This window comes from Typopeltis vanoorti, chromosome 12 (genome assembly GCF_054136105.1).
Source record: "Typopeltis vanoorti isolate ZY-2024b chromosome 12, IOZ_Tvanoo_1.0, whole genome shotgun sequence".
NCBI lineage: Eukaryota > Metazoa > Arthropoda > Arachnida > Uropygi > Thelyphonidae > Typopeltis > Typopeltis vanoorti.
This window is the reverse complement of record NC_143560.1, coordinates 52,122,880-52,141,852: the sequence shown is the minus strand read 5'-3', so window position 1 is coordinate 52,141,852 and position 18,973 is coordinate 52,122,880. Positions and strand designations below refer to the sequence as shown.

Genomic DNA, 18,973 nt, shown 5'->3' with positions numbered 1-18,973 from the left:
TTTATACATATAAAGTGTTAATGTCATATAATGCTAAAACAAATGTTCAAAAATTCTTTTTTAATATATTTTTAATGTTTCTTTATTGTTTTTCCCATAATATAAAAAAAGAGTACAGTGGAATCTTGGTTGTCGAACGCCTCTGTTCCCAAACATGTTTTTCGAACAAAAAAACACCCCGGTTTCTGAACAGAATTTCGGTTCCCAAACAGGGAAACGGCAACCTCGTGCTGAGCACACAAAGCACGCGGAAGCCTTCGTTCAGTGCAGACACCTGCTCGAATTTGCAGTGAGTTTTCTTGATTTTCTTTTCTTTTCTTTTTTTTTTTTCCATAAATTATTATTAATTAAGCCACCATGGGGCTGCAGAAAAATAGTGATAGCAGCAAAGCGAAAAGAAAAGTTGTTAGAACCACGATAGAAATAAAAAAAGAAATCATATCCAAATGATTATGTCTCGGATCTTGCTATTCAGTTCAGTATAGTGAAATCAATGATCTGTACAATACTCAAAAATAAAAAGGCGATCAATTTTCGTCCATATTTTATCTATTTATTATGTTTATTCTTTTTATGTAAGATTTTATGCATTTTCATTATGTTTGTATACGATCTTATCTTATGCATAAAGTACTGTTGGAAAGGGTTAAATAAACAATCATCTGGGGTTCGGGAACAGATTAATCCATTTTACATTAATTCTTATGGGAAAATGGTTTCAGTTTTCGAACAATTCGGTTTCCAAACAGCCTTCGGGAACGAATTAGGTTTGACAACCGAGGTTCCACTGTATTTACTGCATCCAGATAAGAGAAGAAAAACTATACCTACCAGTTATTAATGTCTGATCAGTAGATCAGACCATTATTCTATATGCCACATTGTTGTTTAGGGAGAAATATTAAAGTATAATTTTTCTTGTTACTCTGCAATAAATCTAGGTTTAAAAGTATTCTCAGTACCCAAATTATTTAAAATTATTCTCATTGTATTTTATGCATTGTATTTCAAATAATATTTTATTTTAGCGATCTTATGGCAATAGTAGCCAGTACAGTTATAACAACTGGTCCCCTCCTGCTCAGTCCAATGAAACATCCAATGGTTACTTCTTGGAGAGGTCACACAGTGCAAGAGTAACATTAGCTAAAGCAATAGAGCTTTGTCCTGAAGAAGTAAGCAACTTGAAAAAATTATATGTATATATATGCTTTTATTTTTCCCTCCCTATGTTAATTTCATCTTAGTACTGTTTCCATAGTAGGTTTGATTATTTTCATTGAATTGGTAATCAACAAACTATTGTTGATTACCAATTCATCTTGGTCTCATCACATAGTTACTCTTATCAATCCTACACATAAGAGGCCACAGTAGTTAAGGAGAAAGAAGGACTCTATTAAAAATATTTTTGAAAAATTTGGAGTTGGATGGGAAAAGCTGTTGACAAGATAGGTATGTGGAATGAAGGAAGAAGATATGAGGTTCATTCAATAAGTTTGAAGTTGAACTTCATATCGATGTCACTAGTGAGCGCTCATATTTTTACTTGATTAAAAGATAAGTGAAAAATGAAAATGGCCAGTTTGCTAAATCAATGTTCATGAAGATCCCTATTATTATTAAAAAAGAGAAACAGAGCATAGAGCATAATGCAAGTAGAAACAGAGCACCTATGAGAAAGGGCTGGAGGGAATTTGTGTGTGTGTGTGTGAGAGAGAGAGGGATCATCAGCTAGGTAGTATGCCCTCTGTATACGATCAAATGTGGTTGTATACATCACCACAAATGTGAAAACAGTATTCAAAAGTCAGTCCAGTTAGATATGAGATTTATAAAGTGTTAGGAGTTGAGTAAGAGAGAAGTAGTATTGTGAACAAAAAAGTATTCCAAAGTTAGCTAAAAAAAAAAGTGAAAACTGATCTTGACTAGAGATTGGGACATTTATCAGAAGTAAGAGGGAATTGAGGTAGGATCTTTCTTCCAAATAATAAGACAGAACTGTGTTTTTTAAGCATTAAAATTCACTAGATTATTTCCATACTTCTGCATTTCATGAGAGGAAGGTGGCATGTTGAAGTAAGGAGATTGTAGTTTTTTCTTGTGTAAAGCTTTGATAAGGTCACATGGATTTTTCTATGCAGATTTCATCACCTGATTTTCAGGATGGTGAGGATATATTGGAAGGAGATCCCAAAAACAACACTTTAGGGGTCCATTAGATGATTGATAAGGTGATTTCTTGCTTCTGGAATAGTGGGTATGAAGAAAAAATGAGGAAATCCAATTTGCATAACCTTGTAGGTGATGGAGAATATTATTAAAACATAAGTCAAAGACAAAAGAAATTTTATTACCGTATCAGCTTTATGGATAATAGTTAATTTTAACTTCATAGCAATCATATGATGGTTGCTATGAAGATTTATTATAATTTTATTATTAGAGAAATATATACAGAAATATTCATGTAACAAAAACTCATGGAGATAAAGTCTATTGGACACCATTTGCATGATGATGATAGAAAATTCACACAGTTGTATGCTTGCAGGTTTCCTAATCAACATTATTATTGGGGATGAAAGTTAGTGCTTTCAGTATGATCCCAAGACCAAAAAACAAAATGCAGAATAGTGATCATTATGTCACTAAGACTTAAAGAACTCTAAGCAGTTATTACTAGAGGTACTGAAACATTTGTTGGTGAGAATCAAGCATGTGCAGCCAATATTTGGAAAAGTCTAGTTCGCAGCTGTTACATACGGTATACTTTCTTTCACAGTGATTGACAAGCAGGAGTTTCTACCTCACAAGTAGGTTGCAGTGCTCAGCAAGCCTCCTTTTTCCAATAATTTGACTTGACCACACTTTTTTTCTGCTTCCGAAGTTGAGATTGGAAGAACATCAAGTTGATAATATAATAGATTTAGTTTAATCCTTTATCCCTTAGTCCTGAAGATATTTTCAGGTGCAAACTTTGTTTGCTCTCATTGGGATAAAGGATTAAACTAAATCTATTATAGTCTAACCTAGTGATAAATAAATTTTCATCAAGTTGATAATGTTTATGACATTCAGAAGAATGCAACAGCAGAACTAAATACTATCACAGCAGACAAGTTTTTTAAGTCTTTCCAGTGATTGTATAAGTGCTGTAACAAGTGTATTTGGAGAAAGATATGTAAGAAAATATTTTTCTTATACGTGAAGAAGGGAACGAGGAGTAGATTTTTTATGTGGAGAGTTGTCAGTGAGTGGAATGCATTGCCTGAGTGCATTGTGAGTGCCAGTAGTGTATATAACTTCCAAGCTCATTACAATAGACATGTTGCTGGTTGATTGGGCCTCCCATGATGAGCCTGTTAACTCATTGTGGGAGTCTGGACTGAAAGACTAATAGAAATAAGACTCAAAACATTAGAAGGTCACATAACAATAATCAAGACATATGCACCAAAAAAAAGAGAAAAGTTTGTAAAGAACTACAGAAAGTCATAGATAAAACAGACTTTTATAAAGTTCGGTGATTCCAAGTGTAAGCAAATACCTGGATAGTGCAACACCTGCCCATTTGGTAGTGTAAACTGAGGCAACTCGTAGTAAGGGTGGAGCAAGTTCTGATCACTATTCTTGGTATTTATCCATAATGTGAACTTAGCTCCTAGGAGCTGTATTACTGTTCTACATTATGAGAGAAGGTCACTACCCAGACCGGTTTCAACCTTTATTGAGGTCTCATCAGTGAGTAGGTAGACTTAGTTAATACCAAGTTTGTAGCGAACAGAACTTGCATCCCTTCTATGAGAATTACCAAAAAGGTATCCTAATAAATTACTAATTATATGAAGAGCCAAAGGCTTCAATTCGGCAACATGAACTTATTTAAGTTAAGGGATATTACATCCCATATTGTTTCTTAGCCAAATAAGAAACTCAAAGAGTTTCATGCCGACTAAGAAACAATATGGGATGTAATATCCCTTAACTTAAATAAGTTCATGTTGCCGAATTGAAGCCTTTGGCTCTTCATATAATTAGTAATTTATTAGGACACCTTCTTGGCAATTCTCATAGAAGGGATGTAAGTTCTGTTTGCTACAATGTGTGGCCATTCAAAACTGTTCTCTCTTTGGCTTCATTGTTGGGTGTGTGCATGCGTATAGCATCTCGCGAACGCCAGTATTTGATCGTAGCACAATGACAATCTGAAAGGTTGCAACTCAGGTTGTTGTTGAGATGTAGGGGGTTGAGAATAATTTCTTTTGATTCTATTCTTTCTTTCTAATTCATCCTGGATGGAAAATGTTATCAGACTTGTCTCATAGGACTGTATGGCTAAGGTTTTCTTCATTAGAATCGGCCGAGAACAGAACATGACTGGACAAAGCACTGACTCGTGTTCTCCTGTAACTGACGTCTCTCTTATGTTCTTCAATGCATAACTTGATCGATTTTTCTGTTTGGCCAAAGCATGGTGTATCACAGTTGCACCAAATCTGGTAAACACCAGGATATTTAAGGTTGTGATGTTTGGGAAATCTCTAAAATGTTTTTCCGGTAAATCGTCTTTCATTAAAAACTCTGCAGATTTTGTTTCATGTATAAAAGATATTAGTATTAAGGAAGATGAAATAATGGCTAGTTTTGATATAGTTTCCTTATTTACCAATGTTCTGATGGACGAAGTTCTTGTACTACTCAAAGATAAATTATCTAAAAAGATCACGGCCTTACTCATTGCATCCACTCAGGATACTTTCAGGATACCATCTATAAACAAAATTTTGGCCTAGCAATGGGTAATCCATTGTCACCTGTACTTGTGAACATCTATTTAGAAGATCTGGAAGCTAACGCTATCACTTCTTATCCTTTAAAACTAAGAATTTGGAAAAGATATATTGATGACATTTTCCTGATTTCGAGCCATGGCTGTGAATCTCTCCTGAACTTCCTAGAACATCTAAATAATCAACATCCGAACATAAAATTTATGGCTGAGTTTGAAGCTAATGGTTCTTTTCCTTTTTTGGACATCAAACTGTATGTATCTCAGAGAAATTAAAAATCTCGATTTACAGAAAAGCTACCCACACCAACAGATATCTTCATGGTCACTCCCATCATTATCCTCCTCAAAAGTTTGGAATCATTTCTACACTAGGACATTATGCTCGCTCGCTCTCTTCTTGATGATGAGATAGAACTTAATAAAGAACTCAATTTTCTCAGGTCTACTTTTCAACTAAATGGGTATTCACAAAAAACAATTGACAAATATTTATTAAATCCACCCACTCACAATAATGAAGAGACCAGTAGTGTGAAAGGTAATATTTTTATACCATACATAAGCTCTGTCTCACCCAAATTAGCCAAGGTTCTTAGGAAATACAACATAAGAACTTTATTTACTCCTCTTCCAAAAATATGCTCCTTAGTGAGCGATCCGAAACCCAGACATCACAACCTTAAATATCCCAGTGTTTACCAGATTTGGTGCAACTGTGATATACCATGCTTTGGCCAAACAGAAAAATCAATCGAGTTACGCATTGAAGGACATAAGAGAGACGTCAGTTATGGGAGAATGCGAGCCAGTGCTTTGTCTAGTCATGTTCTGTTCTCGGCCAGTTCTAATGAAGAAAACCTTAGCCATACAGTCTGATAACATTTTTCGTTGCCAGGATGAATTAGAAAAAAGATAATAGAATCAAAACAAATTATTCTCAACCCCCTACATCTCAACAACAACCTGAGTTACAACCTTTCAGACTGTCATTGTGCTACAATCAAATACTGGCATCTGCGAGATGCTATACACATGCACACGCCCAACAATAAAGCCAACGAGAGAACAGTTTTGAATGCGCACACTTCAACGTTTCTACGTTGAATATACAGGAATACCTTGTATAGCGCGGTTTTGAACAACGCTGGGTTTTGGTCTAATGCAGTTTTTATTATTGCACTAACATTGTCAACACTGACTGGCCACTCCCGAGCGCCGCAAGTGTTGGAGCAAAGAAATGATTAAACAACATGGAATGAGCACCGCTGCTTATATGTCAAAAGTGATCACGAGAAATCGATCTTTTACAATGGAAAATATGGAATGCCTTCTAATGATATGAATTGAAGATTGTAATCAGAAAAAGATTCCTTTGAGTCAAATGATAATCCAGGCAAAAGCAACAAGTCTGTATGACAAAATAAATGAAAGTGAAATGAAGGAGGTACAACCAGTGAAACTTTTATAGCATGTCGCGGGTGGTTCTACAATTTCAAAAAGCGTATGAGACTCCATAACGTAAGAATCCAAGGTGAAAGTGCTAGTGCTGACATTAAAACTGCAGAATTATTTCCCAATGAATTGAAGGAGCTTATTGAGAAGGAAGGCTACACAGATTATCAAATTTTTAACGCTGACGAGACTGGCTTGTTCTGGAAAAGAATGCCATCATGCACATTTCTAGCAGAGAAGGAAAGGAAAAAACACAAGCTGGGTATGAAGTGTCAAAAGACCGATTGACACTTTTACTAGGAGGTAATGCATCAGATGATTTAAAATTGAAGCCACTGTTAGTGTACAGAGCAGAAAACCCAAGAGCTCTTAAGGGCTTTACAAAGAACAATTTACCTGTTCATTGGCGTTCGAATAAAAAAAGCGTGGGTGACTCGTTCAATTTTCGAAATTTGGTTTAAAACTTGTTTTTGCCCTGAAGTTAAAAAAGCTATTGTAAAAAGGATGATATTCCTTTCAAAATTTTGCTTTTATTAGACAATGCACCAGGCCATCCAACTCTATTGACTGAGTTAGATGAAAATGTCAAGATTCATTTTTTCCCTCCAAACACAACATCAATTCTGCAGCCGATGGATCAAGGCGTTATCTCCACTTTCAAGGTTTACTATTTAAGACGAACTTTTGCTCAAGCTATTAAAGCTGCAGCAGAAGAAGATTCTTGGACTTTGAGTGAATTTTGGAAGAAATTTAACATAAAAGATGCCATTCAAAATATTTATGAATCTTGTCAAGAGATGACTCAAAGCAACATGACAGCCGTATGGCATAATATCTTCCCGCATTGTTCAAAGGACTTTGTTGCCTTTGCAACACAGAAAGAGGAAATCTCAACAGAAATTGTGTAGATTTGCAAAGATCTTGGTTTTACAAGTTTAGATCATAACAGTGTGAACGAATGTATTGATTCTCATTCAAATGATCTGAATGATGAAACCCTTTTGGAGTTGGAACAACAACGAGCCTATGAAGCAGAAGAAGATGACCCCCACTGATGTCATGGTTGAAGAATTTTCCTTTGCTGACCTTTCAACTTTTGTGAGAAAAATCGATGAAGCTCCCGACTTTCTCATAAATGCCGACCCGAATTTGGAAAGAAGCATCAAAATGAGACAAAGTCTCAATAATGCCATCAAATGCTACAGAGATCTAGTACTTGAAGAGACAAAGAAGACAAGGATGGTTCAATGAACACTAAAATACTACCTTAGTAAAAAGTAAATTACTGTATGCTAAAATTGAAGCAATATTTGTTTTGTTTTCTAGAACTTTTATATCAGTTTAAAAGGATTTTATTTGTTATTTAGTTAATAAAAATAACAATTTTTTTAATTTTTAAACATTTTTATTATCCTAAATTTTTGTAATAAACAAATTAAATTGAAAACCTTTATAAATAGACCTCGATCAACACGGTTTTGCATAGCATGGACGCTTCTTGGAACCAATTAACCGCACTATACAAGGTATTCCTGTATATACAGGAATACCTTGTATAGTGCGGTTAACGAAATAACTGTAAACAACTTTCCGTGTTGTTTACAGTTATTTCCTCTAGGTTTTACTTGTTATTTCTTTTGTAATGTGCACCTGAAGAAGGCTGAAACTAGTTGTACTATTAAACTTTGTTTTCATTTTTCTCGGTTTCTAGTCATTCAATATTTTTTTAAAAAATATATATATATATACTCTATAATATAAAATCATAAGCCTTTTTTGTAACGTTTTTGTGTCACATTTTTTGTCAATTTATTTGAAACGTTTTGAAACTCGGGCTACCCTGAGTGTCGAGTCTTCAAAATTCGAGTCATCAGAATTCAAGGAGAACCGGCCTACCAGTCCGGAACTTGGGGATTGGGAGCCGGGGGGACCCCCTCCCTTTCAAGTCTTCAAATTTTGAGTCATCAGAATTCAAGGAGAACTGGCCTACCAGTCCGGAACTCAGGGGGGTTGGGCATCGGGGGGGGGGGGGGGTGGAGCCCCCTAGTATATATATATATATATATAAAATTATGACAATCTGGAAACAGCATAACCCATTTGGTATACAAATTAATCTGCAAATAAAGATACACTATTATGTGCATATGATCGAATTGTGTTAGTTACATCGCAAGGTGATCTACAAAGATCAATAAAATCATTAAATGAAATTTCAGAACAATATAATATGAGAATATCAAAAGTAAATACAAAATATTAAGGCTTCTTACATTTGTGGACTGTTTAGTTTAAATGAAAAGAAGAAAAGCATTAATATATGGGGTTTGTATGGGGAGTTGATCATTAGAGGTGATGACCAATAAAGTGCACGAAACATGCTTTCCTGATGAAATAATGAAACATATAACTGATGCATTGCAGTGAAGGAAAGAGTGGGCATCAAAATTAGATATTTGTGGTTAGGATGTTGTTTAAAAAGTTGTTAGCATGTTGCCCAGATATGACAGTAGTGAACCGAGAAGGAGAGAGAGCAGAGATGATGAATAGTAAGATGGCTGAGATGTGTGAAGCAAAGTGAGTTCAGTTTGTAAATCTATGGAGTGAATTTGAAGAAAAGTTGGAATCATTTAAAGTTGATGGATTGCCTTTGAATGGGTTTGGCATTGGGCATTTAGAAAGGTTATTGTTTTCTGAGAAGACAGTCAAGAAGTAGTAAATGATCAGAGTCTACTCGTGAAGCAGGACAGCACAACTAAACAGATTGTACAATGGGAGGAGGATGGATACAAGGTTGAAGATGTGGTTACTGCAGTACAAGGTGATGGAATGCATAAAGGTCAGGATGAGACAAGTAGGAATGGAAATCAGAGTCAGGATCAGGGAAACAGGAGTGGTCAGACCAAAGAGACAGATGTGGTATAGCAGCCTAAATAAAGAATGTTGGTGCTGATAGAATGGCCTTAAACATGCAGGAATTGTTATGTTTGTACACAAATATAAGGAGTATTCAAAACATGAGTGCTGAGTTTTTTGCATTAATTGAGTCATTATTCCAATTACCTTGGAATAATGGTAAAATTGGTGATTTTTGGTGTTTTTTGTGTGTGTTTTTCCTTAGAAAATTGGTTTTATAGTATATTAGAATGATTTTCGTGTTTTTAGAGTATTTTGTGTGTCTTTATAACATATTTTATTGGGGCTGTCACCGCTAGAGGGATTCGTAGTGTGTAGTGTTCGTGAAAGCTCCGGATAAGATGAGTATTATTTTCAGTTATCGTTGATAAATTTATTTAATATTTCGTAGTTCTGTTTGCCTTGCGTCTCTTAGTGCATCTTTTTGTGTGTTTTTGGTGTGTTATAATTTGATAAAATACGTTGCAAGTAAGTATGGCTCCAGTACGAAGGAAAATAACGGCCAGTAATGATGGTTCGCCATTTTTATCAAAGAACGGTAGTATAAAAGAGATGATTCAGTGTACTAGCTGCGAAATGTACGCTTTGCAGGGTGCAGTCGGAGTGTGGTTAGATGATAATAAAGGAGTGAATGTGTGTAGAAAATGTAGGGAGAATGAGAAATTGAAGAGTATTTCGGATCGTGAGTGTGATATTTTTGTCAAACTTCAGAATGAAGAAAATAGGGATATGACAAGAAACGGCGAGGTTGTACCAGAGAATTGTGAGAGTGTGAATGTAGAAAGTGCGAATGATAGTATTAATGGTTTTACTGAGAATAAAAAAGATGAGATAGATGCAATGAGTGAGATTGCATTGTTGAATGGTGCGATACAAAGCGCAAAACAGCAGCTAGAGCGTATGAGCAAAAGGCAACTGAATGAACCAGCCAATAATAAAAAGTATGACAGGAAAAATAGACGTATGAGTGGGAACATGAACAAAATGAAGGATAGAGTGCTGTATGGAGACTCGTTAGTACGAGGTGTGATAGTAGAGGATTTGACAAAATCGTACCAACCTGCTGCGACCATAAAGGATGTAACTGAGTCTATTACAGAGCAAAAGGAAGGGGTGAAAGAAATGATTGTTGTGGCAGGTACGAATGATTTGAAAGGAGACAAAATCGAAATGATAGAAGACCCAAATGAATTGTTTGAGGTAGCAAAAGAAAAGAGTGAGAGAGTTAGAATGATTAGTCTTTTGCCACAGTATGACAGTGAAATGTTTAAAAGGAGGACCATAATTGTGAATGACTTTATGCATGTGTTATGTATGACAAGTGGTGTGGAATTTGTGGACGTGTGGAGTGAGTTCGATGGGCGAAAGGATCTATATAAGATGGATGGCTTGAATTTGAATGGTCACGGTGTAAGAAGACTTGAGAAAGTGTTGCTGAATGTGGTGGATGTGCAAATTCAGGGAAACTAGTATAATACAATTAGTTTAATCCTTTTTCCAAGTGTGAGCAAACAAAGTTTGCACCTTCAGGACTGGGGTAAGGTGGTACAACACCAGGGCAACTCGTTGCAAAGGTGGAGCAAGCTACCAATACTCCAATCTCAGTATCTCCCATAATGCAAAACACATCTCCTTGCGGATATGTCTAATGTTATGTTATGCATTAAGGAAGGGCTACAACCCAGACTAGTTTCGACCTTTATTGAGGTCTGTTAAGTGGGAGCCAGGCCCAAGTGGAGATACCAGGCAGAAGCATTAGCAGGTCATCTCTACCTATAGGAGTTGCCAAATGGTGTGCTACCCTTTTTTAATAACTTACTCTGGATATAGAGAAAGATGTTGAAAGTTTACTTTTCACTTGGTTAGAGTATAATAAAATTAGTTTAATCCTTTTTCCAAGTGTGAGCAAACAAGGAGATGTGTTTTGCATTATGGGAGATACTGAGATAGGAGTGTTGGTAGCTTGCTCCACCTTTGCAACGAGTTGCCCTGGTGTTGTACCACCTTACCCCAGCCCTGAGGATACTTTCAGGCGCAAACATTGGTTGCTCACACTTGGAAAAAGGATTAAACTAATTTTATTATACTCTAACCAAGTGAAAAATAAACTTTCAACATCAGGGAAACTAGATTTATTAAGGGGGGGGGGTAGATATACAGTCCTTAGGGATGCAGTTGAATGTAAGAATGAATATAATATGCCCGAGCAAATAAGGACAACAAATCAGAGTGGGATAGTTAATATAAGGCATCAAGGTAGGGTTGGGGCTAATGGGGGTCTTAAATTCATGTACACTAATGATAGGAGTATTAGGAACAAGAAGGAAGAGTTTTTGGCCATGGTTGGCACTTCCAGACCACAGGTTATTGGTATTAGTCAAACATGGCTGACTGTAGATGATATAGCTAGTGGGATCGAATGTGATGGGTATAGTGTGTTCAGGAATGACATGGAGAATAAAATGGGGGGAGGAGTATTGTTGATGATAGCTGATGAGCTGCAGCCAAGGAGAATAGAAGTTGAATTGCAGCATAGAGAAAAGAGCACATTTGAGGCCATTTGGTGTAAGATTGTGACTAGCAGAACTAAATATACAATTGGGTGCTGCTATAGACCAAGTGATGGAAAAGATGGTGGTGACAGTATGCACAAGCAAATAGAAGAAATGAGTGGAAGGAGGGTGATTATTATGGGAGATTTCAACTATGGTCGCATTGATCGGAGTGAGGAGAGGACAGACGGGAGGAAGGAATTGGATTTTATGCGGTTATTAAGGAATAACTATCTGCAACAGCATGTAATGAAAAATACTAGGGGTCAGAGAGTGCTTGACCTAGTAATTACATCTGAGGATTTGGCTGTAACAAATATGACCACATTGCCACCAATCGGTGAGAGTGATCATAGGGTCTTGACTTGGGAGGTGGCTAAAGGTGTAGAATTTTCAATTAAGACAGGATACATGTGGAATTATCGGGCTGGAAAGTATGACATGCTTAGGAGTTTGATTGGTTCAGTGCCATGGCATGTACAACTGCAAGGACTAGAAGTCGATAGTGCATGGGAGGTAGTTAAGAAGTGTTTGCATGAAGCAATGGCTGACTGTATACCTAGAGTCTGAATAATAAATCAACTAGGGGTTAAATGGATGAATAACACCATTAAGCTTGAGCTGCAAAAAAAGAAACAACTATGGAGGGAATTTAAGGAGAAAGATGACTGGCAGGCACACGAAATTTTGTTTAATTTGAGTCTTGGGTCTGGGTTAGTCCCGAGGGGGGGTGGAAGGAGGGGAAAATAGTTCCACTGCATAAATGTGGTTCCAAGACTGCTGTTGTAAATTACAGACCGATTAGCATATCAGGAATCATTGTCAAGGTCTTAGAGAAATTAGTCAAGAAAAGAATACAGGATTGGATAGATGAAAATGGGATATTGTATGGGAGATAACATGGTTTTGTGAAGGTTAGATCATGCCTCAGTAACTTGCTCACGTTTTATAACACAGTGTCGGCTGAACTGGATAGGGGTAATGGGTTTATAGTAATACTACTGGACCTTGCCAAGGCTTTTGATAGGATACCACTTAAAACCCTAATCAGTAAACTGGAGCAGATGGGGATAGATATAGGGTTGGTGAGATGGATAGGAGGGTGGTCGAAGGAGAGATACCAGAGAGTGGTTTATTCAGGAGTTGAGTCTAAAGGACGGCTTGTGACTAGTGGAGTGCCACAGGGCTCTGTTCTTGGACCACTTCTTTTCAATTTGTTCATCAATGATATAGGAAAGGATTTGAGAGGAAGTGTTCGCTTGTTTGCTGATGATGCAAAGTTGGATAGAGCAATTATGAGTGCACAGGATGTCAAAATTTTACAGGATGATTTGGATAGTTTGGAGGACTGGGCTAGGAAAAATGGATGTCAATTTAATGTGCCAAAGTGTAAGGTTATGCACTTTGTGGTGAAAAGAATAGCAGCAGTATATCGCATTGGTGGAACCGTACTCCAGAAGATTGATGAGGCCAGGGATTTGGGAGTGTTGGTGGATAGGGAATTGAAGTTGGGGGGGGGGGAGAGGCACATTGCAAAAGTGACTAAAACAGCTCACCAAATCACTTGGCTTCTGAAAAATGCTTTAACGTGCAGAGACAAACAAGTTGTTGTTCCTCTGTATCGAGCCTTGATATGACCCCATCTGGACTACTGTGCCCAGTTATGGACACCAGGGTTTCTTCGTGATGGGGAGGAAGTGGAGAGGATCCAGAGACGAGTGACCAAGATGATAGCAGGTCTGTGGAATGAACCTTATGAGAATAGGTTGGAGATTTGTGGGTTGCAGAAATTGGTCGATAGGCGAAGGAGGGGTAATATGATTGAGACATTCAAATTACTGAAGGGTTTCTATAAGATTGATCCAGAAGATATTTTTGAAAATATGACTGGTGGTGGGAGGACTAGGGGCCATGAATGGAAGCTGGGCAAGAGCGTGGTTGACAAAGGTGTTAGAGCTAGGTTTTTTACTTGGAGAGTAGTGAATGAGTGGAATAAGCTTCCAGAGTCTGTTGTGGGTGCTACGACCGTGAATGAGTTCAAGGCAAGGTATGATAGATACTTTGTGAATGTCGAATAGTTGTTCTTGACATGATGTTAGGGCCTCCCTCGATGAGTCTGTCGACTCCTTGGAGTTGCCCGGAACAATAATAATAACAATCTTTGGCATACAGATAATTGGAATAAGTGAAACTAGGTTGACTGAGGAGCATGTTGGGAATAGAAATGGAAGATAAGTTGTTAGAAGGATAGGAATGTGAAAAGAGGGGCAGGGGAGTGCTGTTAATGATTACAGAGGAATCGTGTCCATACAGTGTGGAAGTTGATAGTAAATGCACAGATTTTGAATCTGTGTGGTGTGAAGTTGAAATTAACAGGCTAGCATATCTGATAGGATGCTGTTATAGGCTAGGAAATGTAAAGAATACTGATAGTGAAATGTTTAGGCAAATTGGTTAGGTATGTAAAATGAAGATGATCCTGATTAGAGACTTTAATTGCAGGAATATAGAATGGAAGGAGGATATAGTGTATCGGAACAAGGAGAGTGAGTTTGTTGAATTTCTGAGAGATAAATCTAGTTGCTTCGGTATGTGACTGAAATAACTAGAGCAGAGGTCAGCAACGCAGTGCTCGCGGGCGCCCGCTCAGTGAAATTTTAGTGCGCCCTCAGAGAAATTATTATAAACTGCTTTGGAGCTTGCAGCGGTAATTTTGCAATGTAAATTGCAGTATATCAGAGAGATACATTCCTTACTAGTATGTGCTAAAATGCAAGAAAACATAAAAGAAAAAACACTGCAAATATTATACATGATGGTACAAATTAAGTGAATATTGAATCCAACATTATTTCATAGCCGAATATAGAAACTACAAGAATTTCGTGCCAAATATATAGAAACTAAAACTTTTGGCTGATGCAAGCATAAGTAGTGCCTTATGGGCAACTCGTAGTAAAGGTGGAGCAAGCTCCTTACCTCTTTCTTTAGTATTTTCCATAAATGTAAAGCACATCTTGCAGAGGTCAGCAACCTTTTTAATATGAAAAGCGCAATATAAAATTTGAAAATTACAGAGGGCTCATGACACAGGCATTTTTTCTCTCGTTTCAGGCTTAGAAATTCTATGATTAGTTGTTTTTAAGAAAAATTAGATTTTAAATTTTAACATTATTTTATTTACCTCACTTTTACAACATATTTTTGTCACATATGAATGAATATAAAATACCATAAAAAATAAAAAATGAATACAAAAAAAGAATATTCATGTTAACAAATAGCATGTATCTGTCAGATCAGATGTGAGCGCCTTGCTTTATTAATCATAATGGCAAATGTATTTGTTTATTATGCAATAATAGTGTATAATAGTGTGGCTATTTCTAGAAAAAGTAATATAGAAAGACATTTCAAAACTATTCATGGCAATTGTAATTTTAAGTTTAATTATTTAAATCAGGAGGACTCGGCAACGCAGCGCCTGCGATCGTCATGGCGTCCGCAGTATTGCGCCCTTCATATTAAAAAGTTTGCTGACCACTGAACTAGAGGCATTAATGTTTTGGATTTGGATAATTTCACAAGATGAAGTTGCTAATGAAGTGTTGACACTGCTGCCAGTTGGTGAGAGTGGTCATGAGTTACTTATTTGGGAAATGGTGAAACAAGAAAAGATCAGTTATAGAATGTCAAAAATGGATACATACATGTGGAAGTATAAAGCAGGTGATTATAGGAAGCTCTGTAGTCAATTAGCATCAGTACATTGGGTAGATGAGCTGAACATAAAAGATGGTTACAGTTCATGGAAATTCACACAGCAATATCAGACACAAGCAATGTATAACTGCATACCAAGGGTTAAGTGAGTAAATAGAGTAAGAGTGAAAAGCAAGCTGTGTTGGATAAGAAAATGCTATGGTGGAGGTACAAGACAGTTGGTGGTGATTGAATCCATGAAGAGTATAAAGTGCAGGCTAGGAAGGTTGACAAGCATGGTAAAGACAGAAAAGGTATAGTATGAGAGGAGATTAGCTGGTCAGGTGACTGTTCTTCTTCAACCTTTTGGTTCTGTCCACTGCTGGACGAAGGTCTCCGCCATGATTTTCCAGACCACTCAGTTTTCTCTCTCTCTCATCCATCTCACTCCTGCAATTTGTTCCAGTTCATCCCTCCACCTTCTTCTTTGTCTTGCTCCATCCATTGATCTCCACTCTGTTGTTTTTCTAGTCCATCTCCCATCACTGCATCTGGCAATATGGCCAGCCCATCTCCACTTAGCCTGTTTAATGTATTTTACAATATCCATGACACCTGTTTGAGATCTTATCCAGGTATTTGTCTTCCTATCTCTTAATATTATTTTTAGCATACTTCTCTCCATGCGATATGTTGTTCTCAGCTTAACTCAAGGTTAACTCGGGCGAATTTTTCTGTGTATGGCAAGCAAGAGAAAGAATTTTCTCTTTTTCCAATTATAGACCATTCTGTATAAACTGCAGTTGTAGTCAAGTTGTTGGAGAGATTGATCAGTTATAGAATACAAAATTTGGTTGATGGACATAGCATTCTTTATGATGGTCAGCATGGATTTGTAAAGGATGGGTCCTGTTTTAGCAATTTACTTGCATTTTACATATAATAAGGTTATGAATGTGTTAGATAAGGGAGAATCATATACAGTGGTATTCTTGGACTTTGCAGAAGCGTTTGATAGATTACAACATGATAATTTGGTGTATAAGCTACAAATGATGGGAATAGATAGTATATTGGTTAGATGGATTGGCAATTGGCTCTCTGAACGATACCAGCAAGTTGTCCACGATGGAGCAGTGTCTCAGAAATGGAGGGGGTAACCAGTTGCGAGCCCCCAGGGTTCTGTTCTTGGGCCCTGTTTAACTTGTTTGTAAATGATATAGCATGTGGACTGATTGGGGATTTTCAGTTGTTTGCTGATGATGCAAAGATGTGGAGAATTATAAGTGCACTGCTGATGTTAATTCCCTTCAGGAAGATTTGAATAGACATTTTACTGGGATAAAGGAGCTGGGTTGTAGTTTTAATAGCAATAAGTGCAAGAAGTTGCATTTTGTAGTGCAGAAATATAAGGCTGTGTACTATATTGATGGTGCCATACTGCAGGAAGTGTGGATGAGATTAGAGATTTGGAATTGATTGGGAACTCCCAACCAAGATGGAGTTATCAAATTACTAGTAATTTATTACTTGATAAAACCTGGAAATAATTTTAATGTTGCAGAGCTGTCAATTTCCTGAGCACATAAGGATGCTGGATATTTATAGAGTTATTTGTTTGGATATGGTTTAGGAAATAAGTAGCTTAATTTCATTGTTTTGAAGGTCTAAGGTAATGGTTTTTTCTATCTAAGGGATATGACTTTGTTCTAATGCATAGATTGCAATTTCTGTTTTACTAGTTATGGATGTTTTATTTTGGATTTTATTATTTTTGTTGCTATTGTTAAGGTGACCAGGGATAGGGGCATTGCAATTGCAAAAGTGTTTTTTGCAGGCATGACAATAGTGATCTAATGATCAAGCCTCTATAGATGATGTCACAATTTGGTTGATGTGGAATCTGTATTCAGTATTATGGGATTTGAATTTTTTTTTTTTGTTGTTGTTGTTGTTTGTATGAATTTGGTAGGTTTTAAGTTGACTTGCTTCTGAGTTGTAGTGAAGACTAATTTGTAGTCTGTATGCTTAACAACATAGTTAAAAATTTTTTAATATATTTTGTATATAGGTAGGGATCCCAGACATCTCGTATTTTACGAGATGTCTGGGATCCCTACCTCATCATCCCATTTTTGGCTAATGCGTCCCGTTTTCCTAAGAAACTCTTCGGGACATCTTTTTGTTCTGTATTTTAGAGTTCAAGACTGAATAACAAATTTGATGAGTTACAATTTCTATTGTATTACAAACATCACTCTCCATCATTACGGGGACCTGTAGACATGTTGTTATTTTCTCAAGGCAAGTGATGGCAACACTGCAACCAGGGGTGCACCAGTAGTGTCCGGCGCCTGTGTGCAAAACTTTAGTTGGCACCCCCTATCCCCCCTCCAAAAAAAATCACTTTAAAAAAACATTTTTTTTTTTAAGTATTTCCTCCTCTTTGGTGCCTGTGTGCACTGCACACATTGCACATATGGCCGGCGCGCCCCTGACTGCAACAATGATAAGGTCATTAGAATAGTGTGCACGTGCATTGACATTTTGATGTGCTGTGATGTTGGCTCAGCATTTTAGAAGCTTGCTCCAAGAGAAACAGGTTGGTGCTTGCAGAGTATTAATTACTGTATGGCTGCTATTAAAATGTATGGTTTTTCAATTCTCCTCTGGCCCTGTTGAACGTTGAAAATTCCAAAAAGGAAGTGGGATTATACAGACGCTTTAAAAACTCAATTTCTGTTTTTTTTAAAAATCTACTAAATTGGGCGAGACAGATAAAGTGGAGTGTACGGTTTGTGGTGGCTTGTTTAGCATCGAGCTTGGCAGAAAGTCTGACATTAATCAGCATATTGCTATGAAAAGACATAAATCTTTATCTTGAGCTAGTACAATTACAAAAGTCAGTTATTTCTTATCAAGAAAGAGATGGTGGAAGTGGAAAAGAATCTTGCTGCAGAAGAAGCAACTTTTGCGTATCACACATGTTTTCACAACTAGAGTTTTCAATCAGTGGATTGTACATCTAAAATAATACGTAAGTTATATCATAGAAAATTTACCTGTGGACAAACAAAAACACAAACGTTAATTGTAAATGCTTTGGCTCCATTTGCAATCAAGCAATTCAAACTGGAAATGGAGAAAGCAAATTATATATCTATCCTGATTGACACTTCAACCCATGATGCTTCAAAATTAGTGCCATTGATAGTTCGATATTTTGTTCCAGAAAAAAGGTGTTAAAACCATGATTCTAGAATTTACAGACCTTCCTAGTGAAAGCTCAGAACGACTTATGAATTACATATGAGACTTGTTAAAATCTTGGAAGATTAAAGATAAAGTCATAGCCTTGTCAGCGGACAATACTAATACTAACTTCGGTGGATGTTTGAGAAAGGGAAGAAACAACGTGTACCATAAATTGAGAACTAGGTTTGGCAGTGGATTGATTGGAGTTGGTTGCTCAGCTCATATTTTAAATAATGCTGTGTAAACTGCAGCTGATACATTGCCTGTAGACATTGAGGATGTTATAGCTAAAATATTTCAA

The 18,973-nt window shown here is 36.8% G+C and overlaps 1 protein-coding gene across 4 annotated transcripts in view; it reads left to right on the top strand.

Annotated features, from left to right (window-relative positions):
• The window catches only part of faf (ubiquitin carboxyl-terminal hydrolase-like faf), a 1,099,079-nt gene that overhangs the window by 1,064,383 nt on the left and 15,723 nt on the right, over positions 1 to 18,973 (top strand). For all 4 annotated transcript variants that reach the window (XM_090401226.1, XM_090401227.1, XM_090401224.1 and 1 more), the window contains one exon: positions 1,029 to 1,175. In XM_090401226.1, the coding sequence (XP_090257352.1) occupies positions 1,029 to 1,175 (147 nt within the window). The remainder of the gene's footprint in view (positions 1 to 1,028; positions 1,176 to 18,973) is intronic.